This window comes from Ictidomys tridecemlineatus, chromosome 5 (genome assembly GCF_052094955.1).
Source record: "Ictidomys tridecemlineatus isolate mIctTri1 chromosome 5, mIctTri1.hap1, whole genome shotgun sequence".
NCBI classification, from domain to species: domain Eukaryota; kingdom Metazoa; phylum Chordata; class Mammalia; order Rodentia; family Sciuridae; genus Ictidomys; species Ictidomys tridecemlineatus.
This window is the reverse complement of record NC_135481.1, coordinates 172,112,172-172,120,520: the sequence shown is the minus strand read 5'-3', so window position 1 is coordinate 172,120,520 and position 8,349 is coordinate 172,112,172. Positions and strand designations below refer to the sequence as shown.

At 50.5% G+C, this 8,349-nt stretch overlaps 1 protein-coding gene across 1 annotated transcript; it reads right to left on the bottom strand.

Annotated features, from left to right (window-relative positions):
* Positions 1–607: 607 nt before the first annotated feature.
* On the bottom strand, positions 608–4,706 carry Gfra4 (GDNF family receptor alpha 4). Its single transcript, XM_021723263.3, has 6 exons — positions 4,585–4,706; positions 2,382–2,747; positions 2,178–2,287; positions 1,950–2,084; positions 1,200–1,291; positions 608–1,051 (listed from the first exon to the last, which is right to left on the bottom strand). The coding sequence occupies exons 1-6, from the start codon at positions 4,704–4,706 to the stop codon at positions 971–973; spliced, it is 906 nt and encodes a 301-aa protein (XP_021578938.2). The 3' UTR covers positions 608–970.
* Positions 4,707–8,349: the final 3,643 nt, after the last annotated feature.

The following is an 8,349-nucleotide window of genomic DNA, read 5'->3' as shown; positions in this document are numbered from 1 at the left end:
GCCTCACCATGCCCAGCCCAGGACTGCAATTTAACACTGTTTGTAGCATTTGTGGGTCACACTAGTTTAAGTGTGTCATCTGGCCACCCCAGATGCGAGGGAAGTTGGAAAATATAGTTTCTTTATCTGAAAACTAGCAGAAAAGGGACAAAAGCAAAAAAGTCCCTGACTATAGGGCCTGAGAGTTAATTCATTTCAGCATCTGTAGGTAGACTGATAGGGCCCAGAGAAGTTCTGGGGACATCTGAAGTCACATAGGACAGGAGGGGCACACCCCACAGCTAACTGGTCTCCAGGCTCCCGAGGACCCACACAACATGAAAACAACGTCAGTCTCAGTGCATGTGGGTTTATTGAGCACAGCACTATTCCTAGTGCTGGGGAAACCATGGGGGAAAATGGATGACCAAGTGCTAGTTCAATGCAGGGGCAGGATAGGGACTGGATTCTTTCACTCCAGGGGGTGCCCACCAAGCAGCATATCATGGACAGGAATCACTCTGCTAACATTAGTTCTGGGGTGCAGTTTTTGCCTAACTGGGAGGGTGCACTCAAAGGCTGCAGTGCTAGAGGGAGTCTGTTTCCATGCATTCCTTAGGTGCTACTGCTTGGGAGGCTGACACAGTTTCTTAGAGTTCCAGGAGTCCAGATGGTAATCTTGGATTCTAGTGAGGCCTCTGCAAAGGTGACCCTCTCCTGTGCCTCCCCAGTGAGAGAATCCAGTTGTCTCAAGGTCTGTGAAGAAAGGGACCTACAACCAAGATGACTATTGATAGAAAACCAGGGCTTTTGCTGTCAGGCCCCCAGTCTCCAACCCTCACTCCAGGGCATGGGCACACAGGTGTCCAGATGGGCAAAGGGCAGGTGGGAGGCCTAGCCAGTCACTTTTCAGGGGGGCAATAAACCAGAGACATGGTCCTGAACTCCAGGCAGTAATGTGTAGTCACCTTGTGGTCCAAGGTCTGCTGTCTTAGAGCAAGGACTGGAGAGCCAGAACAGGGAGTATGGACTGCAAGGAGCTCCCTTCCAGGGGCCTGTCAGCCGAGGACACCTTAGGAGTTGGAGCAGAGTGAGGACTGGAGATAGGAGCTGGTACTGCTTTCTACCTGCACCCCATCCCCAGGCCAATCAGGCTTCCATCTCTGCAGGTCTGGGTGGGAATCTCAGAAAGCAGCAGTGCAGGAACTGACTGCATCTACCTGTAGGAGGCGCTGCCCAGGGTTGTGGTGGGAATCCAGCTGGTCCTGCAGGATTGAGGGCCATTGGCTGTCAAAGGATTGTATGGCACCATCTATGGAGGAAGGGGTCCAGGGTGAGCTTGACTGGGAACCCCAAGCACAGCAAGTTCCCCTGGCATCTTCAAGGAATGGCTTCTGGGACAAATGGGAGGTGCATGCTAAGGAATAACAAAATAAGGACGACTGTGCCCAGAGTGACTCACTACTCTAGTCTTCCATCCCGATAGAAGGTGACAATTATACCCCCATTTTACAGATGAACATAAAAAGGCTTACAGGAGTTAACAAACTTTCAGCTAGAAAGTGGCAGAGTCAGGTTTCAAACTCAGGATCCATAACTCTCAGACCATTAAGACATTAGGACCCCATGAGAGGAGCTCACCAGAGGAGGGAGGTAGCACATAAGAAAGGAATCAGAAGTGCTGGAAGTAGAAGTCTCCCCTTGGTCAATCCCAGGCCCTGAGCAACTTGTCTTAACTCTTGCCCCCTCCCGACCTTAAGGACCTCAGCCTTGACACTACTAGGATTCTGTGACCTGGTCTCCAGAGACAGCGGGGCACGTTTCCCAAAGGAGTACGATGACAGATAGCAGAGGAGGGAATGTGCTTGAGTGGCTGCCGCAAGAAGCCTCAGTTTCCTTCCCTCTAAGAGAGACTCTGCCAGCCAGGCGGTCACCCGGGCTCTCGCGCCACCCCTGCGAGGGCCCCTCACCCAAGCAGCGGTTCCTTGTAAAGAGCCCCCGGAAGGCTTCGCACTCCTCATGCCGGTTTCCACTGGCTCTGCAGTCGCACCAGGGAGCCACCCGCGCGCTTGCGTTGTCCACGTAGTTGGGGGTGATCGCGGTGCCTGGGGGATCCCAAAGGAGGGGTCATCGGCCCATACTGGCAGAGGCATCTTCTGGAGAGCCCCGGCCGACGCCCGGATCCCAACCATGCGTACCCACCAGGCCCGCGTAGGCGCGCAGGCAATGGGGGCCCTGGTCCCGCAGGCAACCGTCTTGGGAGCTGGGGGTCGACGCGCAGGAGGCCTGAAAGGCCAGGAGGCGGGGCCTGCCCGGGGTGGGGCGGGAGGGAGGTGAGCTGGCAAGAGGATCCGCCCTGCTCAGCCCAGGAGACCCGCCCAAGTCAGCCCCGCCCCGCGCACCTGCAGACCAGGCTCTTCTCGCAAGCGTCCAAGGCTGCAAGGCAGGAGGGCGGCTCATGGCCCGGCCCCGAGAAGGCGCAGGCGGGCACGAAGGTTTGGCGCCGTCGCTCGGAGCACGCGGGGCTCGTACATGGGCAGAAGAGCAGCGCGTGGGTGAGCGCCTGAGGACCGAGGGAAAAGAAGCGGCGCAGGGCGCGGTGGCAGCGGGAGCGGGGGCAGCTCCCGTGTGCGACCTGACCCAGACACTGAGCCACGTACTTGGTGCGCAGCCGCTGGCACAGCGCGTTGGCTGAACACGCCTCTGCAGCGTCCACGCAGCGGTTCCCCCCAGCGGAGCTTGCAGACCCTGGTGGAGGTGGGGGCAAGCTTCAGTTCTCTGTGCACCCTACGTGCACTTTTCACCCCGCCACATCCCCGGAATTTGTGGGATGCTCAAGACCCAAGCGGGGACAGAGAGAGGACCAAAAGTGCGGCTGATTGGTACCGGCCGGACCTCGTTCACGGAATGGGCAGCGGCAGGTTCTGCGCGAGCCTTTGCAACAAGTTAGGGATAGATGGGATGCCTGGAGGCTGGTCCGAACCCTCCTCAGAAGCTAAGGCCCCTAACTCCCCAGGTACCCTCGCACCCACAACTGCAGCACTTATCTAGAGAAGAATCCACTCGACGCTTCCCACCCTCACAGGCCCTCCCTAATGGGGAATCAGTGAAGCTTCCTGAAGACCTGGCTAATAGCGACTTATCCGAAATGACACTGAGGACAGTGGCCGCTCATCCTTTCTTTTTGGCACAATAGAGCGCCTGACCTTTCCTCTTCTTCCACTCTTTCCCCATATGGAGACTCTTTGGTTCTATAGTTTTCTAGTTCTCCCTCTTTCCTAACCACCTACTGCACCTCCTCATGTCCTCTGTGGCAGAAGGTGTCATCCCTCCCTAGTCCTTCCAGATGTGCCCTCAGAGGGTCTAACTCATCCTGCCCAATATGGACTCTGGCTTCCCCAGCCTCTCCACCAGCCAGGCAAAAGGATTCCCTGAAAAGGCTCAGGCCATTGGAGAGACCACTTAGACATGGCTGCCGGGTGTGATTTCAGAGAAGTCCCTGATGGCAAGCTACAGGACCTTGTCATCAGGGGTTTCCATGAAGGTATGACCTGGTAACAGGTGATACCCTGCTTGAAGCAGAGAGGATTTCTGCCACAGTAGAATCACACAGATGGAGTAGACAGAGAGCAAGCTGTGCTCACATGTGCCATCCATCACCTGTGAATCCAGGCAAGCCATGGAATCCTGAAGTTAGGATTTCGCAGATCCATCCTAGGACTTGAGTCATTGAAACCAAGCTGACTCTTTCCCCTTTTCCAGCCCTTTGCTGAAACCATTCCCCAGTCTGAAAATAAAGGGCCTAACCTGGCCCCTCATCTGTCTTGCTTTGTGTGACTTGCTGGGCAGGGGGCATGCTGACTCAGGGCTGGGAGCAGGCCAACTCTCTGGCACTTGCTACCTCTTTCTTCCTAGATTGTGGATTGGATGGCTTGGATAATGGTGATTCTTGCTGTGGCTTCAGGTTTGAAGGACAGACTCTGAAGGCTTGGAATAAGTACACTAGTGCAGGGGGCAGATGGGAGAGGGCCCACCCAGAGGCCCAGAGGCCCAGAGCAGCCTGCTCTCCTGCTTTGCTGGGTACATGCCCAGGCCTGAGCCATGCACAACAGCACCTAGTGCCACCTGAGGTCTTATAACCACCTGTTCCTTTGCTTACCTTTCTGGGAGCAACCTTGCCTCCTCTCCACTCTCAAAACAGCACACCTCAGCTTCAAGATATCCTGTGCCTTAAACCTTTACCAGACCCCATTCTTCATACCACACCAAGCCCTAGAAAGTCACCCCTCCTTTGTGTGGAGAAGGGGTAGTTAGAGGTTGCAGCAGATGAAAGGCAGTGAGACACTGAAGATGCCGGGCAATGAGCCCGTGTGAATCTCCAAGACTAGGAACGGAGCACTGGGCTGGGGCAGAAAGACAGCTGGGGGAGGGGAGGCAATACGAAAGGAAAGGACCTGGGCAGAGGTACCAAGATGGGACTTAGGAGGTGGGTGTTTCAGCTAGGCCCAAAGATTGTGTACATAGCATGCGTAGCAGGGCAGACTGCTAGGCTTTTCTATGGCTCCCCTTTGTGTATTCCAGCTTTTCCTGGAATCTTTCTCTCACCCTTCATAACTGCCTCTGAGAAGCAGGACAGAAGGCCAGGGCTCAGGGTCCAAGGGAGGAGGCAGGTGCTCACCCAGTATTAGTAGCAGCAGCAGCAGCACAGGCCCCAAGCAGTGTGCCATGCTTGACCACGAACAGAGAAGGACCGGTCCAGGCAGAGTCCCAGCAGGACAGTGCCCCTAAGCAGAAAAGCAGCAGACACGCAGATGTGTGCTCTGACCCATTCGCTCTGCTCCCTTTGGGAGGAGCCTTTGCGGAGGGAATGATCCTCCGCCCTCTCTGTCCCCACCCCAGGCTGCGTCTCCAGGTGTATCCAGAGTCATGAAATCCAACACCTGAATATGACAGACCCATTGCACTAGTGCCCCTGTACCCTCAAAGCAACACCCACACAACTCAAGGAGACTCTGCTAAACTTAACTTTAAGAAACCTCCTAACTTTTCCCCTTTTCTTTATACTTTTATTGTTGACCTTTTGTTAAGTAATTTTAGGCTTGTATAAAATTTGCAAAAATGTTAGCTGTGCCCTTATAACTTTCACCGAGATTCCCATAATCTTACTGTCTTACATAATCATAGTACAACTGTTAGAACTAGGAAATTACCATTGGTACAATACTGTTAAATCATAGACCATTTTGAATGCCCCTGATTTTCCCACTAAAGTTCTTTTTCTATTCCAAGATCCAATTTAGTTTCCCACATGGCATTTAGTTGTGGTCTCTCCTTAATCTCCTCCCATCTGAAGGAGTTTCTGGGTCTTTCCTTAATACTATCCTGATGCTTTTAAGAACCCTGGTCTTCAAAAGGCATGCTTTGTAGAATGTTTATTTGATGTTTTCTTCTGATCTGTATGAGGCAACATTGTTTGACTAACCAAAAAGTTATTTTATCAATAAATGTTGATATTAAAAATTTCAACATTGCGATTTTAAAAACACACACAAAAAAGAAATCACATCATCTGTCTTGACTTCTAACCCATTGTCCCAAATTTTCAAATACTCCAATATTATTTCAAATTTACCAAAAGCAGCATATTTGTTGCTCAATATAAGTTTTTATAGGTGTTCCACCTCTGGGAAAATGTGATAAAATGGGTTTTAAGGCAAATAAGTAGAATTCAGCTAACAAGGTGCAGGTCAGAATGAAATTCCTTATTAGAAGAGCCCATGAACAATTCTTCCTTCTTGGAAGAGATTATTTGAGAGTAAAGAGAGTGTTAATCTCCTAGAGAGAGTTGCCTGTTGTCTTTTTAACTCCCAGTGAGTTAAAAAATTATGAAAGAGAGAACACAGACAAGATAAAAGCCTATAAATTTTCTCTGACATTGTCCTATAACATATTATTTATTTTATTTTTTACAGTAGTAGAAATTGAACCCAGGGCCCCTTATGTGCTAGGCAAGAATTCTATGACTGAGCTATATCTCCCCCCTTTTATATATATGTATTTTTTATTTTGAGATAGAGTTTCACTAAGTTACCCAGACTGACCTTGAACTTGAGATCCTCTCTGCCTTAGCCTTCTGCATTTACAGCAGGCTGACATTGCTATTATCATTCTATAAAGCATACAAATCTATGTTTGGCATGGATACATTTTTATAAAGCAAGCTGACACTGACATCTGTCGGGAGCCCCCTCTTCATCTTTGTGTTTTGCACAGGTCCAAGTCCCTATTGGACAACTGGGTATGGCTTTTGCTTGGGGGATGATGAAGTTGGAGGATTAATGGGGAATCGGTGAGGGAATCTCTTGAAGGTCACCCTAGAAGCAAATACTTCACACAAGAGACATTTTTGTCTGGCATGCATTCTTCCTTTTGGTGATAAAGTCTGTCTCTTCTTTTGTGGAAACCACTTCTTTTCCAGTCTCAATCTTTGTGGCTGTACTGCCTTGGTCACCTCAATCCTCCATGACCCCAGGCCCTACAGTAAATTACAGCAATAGTGATTGGTTCATGAATGAATGGGTAACCCAAGTTGGACTGATCAGCTGGACTAGTCCCGTTAATTCTGGGACTATCAAAGGTGCCATCTTTGCATTGTGTTGGAGAAAAGGAAGCCTGAAGCTACCAGGGACATCTTGAGGAGAACCTGTCTGAGTAAGAGTCCAACTTAGAGAGAAGCAAAGTCAAGATGCAGAGCGAGAGGATGCGGAAGCTGACAATATCTGTGATGTGAGCCCATAGGTGTCTCTTTCCCCAAAGCTCATTTTAGTTAGATTTCTGTCACCTGAAGTCAGAAGACCCTCTTTAGGACCACGTAGGAGTTCTTTCTCTCCATGATTTTTGTTGTTTCTATTAATCTTTAAAACTGAAGCATTCGAGGACTGAGGATATAGCTTAGTGGTAAAGCACTTGCCTAGCATGTGCAAGGCCTGGGTTTCGTCCCCCGCACTGAAAACAACAGCAAACAAACCGGAAAAAAAAAAGAAACCCAAGCATTCAGTGTATATTCTAAGAATCGCAGTCAGCCTGTCTACCCTGGTCATGGTAACGCTTCTATCTGTGGTCTGCTATGGTAATTTGCTGTCTGTAATCTGCTTCATGAATCGGGAAGCTACGGTAGGCTTTCTGCAGCTGATGATCATGGTCCCCGAAGCGTAGTGCAAACCATCATGCGGGTGCAGTGGGTTGGGTTTAATTCTACAAAATCTACTTGCTTTCTGGCCCATGGAAGGGGAGAGTAGATGAAGAAAGGTCACTCAAGACCAAGGTGGAACTACACGCGGCAGCGACCTCTTCCACCTTTGTAGGTGGCCACAACCACTCAAAGGTGTGAACACTCCCCTTCTTTCTAGTAGAGGAGCTCAAGATGAGGGTTGAGGGGGTGAGAGATGACTGCACACTCGAGTGTCAGAGGAGGCACACCCACCCCAGGGGCAGACCTCAGCACCTGGCAGGTGGGTGGCCAAAGACAGTAAGTCGTAGTTGAATTGGGCCAGTGCCCCCCAGCTTCAAGTCCATTGCCCCTCAGCACCCCTGCTCAGCTCTAGGTTGCCAAGGCTCCCTCTGTCTTGCAACCACTTCTCTACCTTTATGCTGTCTGCCTGGTGCCAGCTCTGCTCTCCCAAGTCTCAGTCCTCAAGTTCTCCACCCTGAGCCAGGGGATCCCCAGGCTTCAGATGTGCCTCTCCCCTCAGACATGGATTTCTCCTCCCACTGCCCTCTTTCAACCCATCTGGCTCTTCCAGAAGTCTCCATTTGGTGGGAAGAGTGGAAGCAGCGGTCCTGGGCACTCTTAAGAAATAGTCAAGAGCACTGAGTTTGGCTTCCCCTAGGGTCCTTTGTGGCTTGAGTCCCAGGAAGTTTGAATACCTTTTCCTGAAGGCCAAAAGGGGAGGCAGGTATATATTAATCATGGTTTTTTATTTTCTCTACTTTGTGTCTGTGTGTGTTTAGGTCATCAAAACCAGGGCATCCTGCATGCTCGTCAAGCTCTCTACTGCTGAGCTACATCCTCAGTCCTTTTGGTTTTGAGAAAGGATCTTGTCTAGTTGCCCGGGCTGGTCTTGAACTTGCGATTCTCCTGCTTTTAGTCTCTCAAATATCTGGGATTATAGCTGTGTCCCACCGTACCCAGCACAAATCGGAGACTTTTAAACTTTATCTGTTTCCTTAGTTATGCCTGGTATTCCACTGGCTAATCTGATTTTGTGCCAGTGCCATAATGATCATTGTAGCTTCACAAAATGTCCACTTTTGGGGAGGCACAGTGGACTCTTTTATCCCCACCCCCAATTTTTTCTTGGTCTAGATACA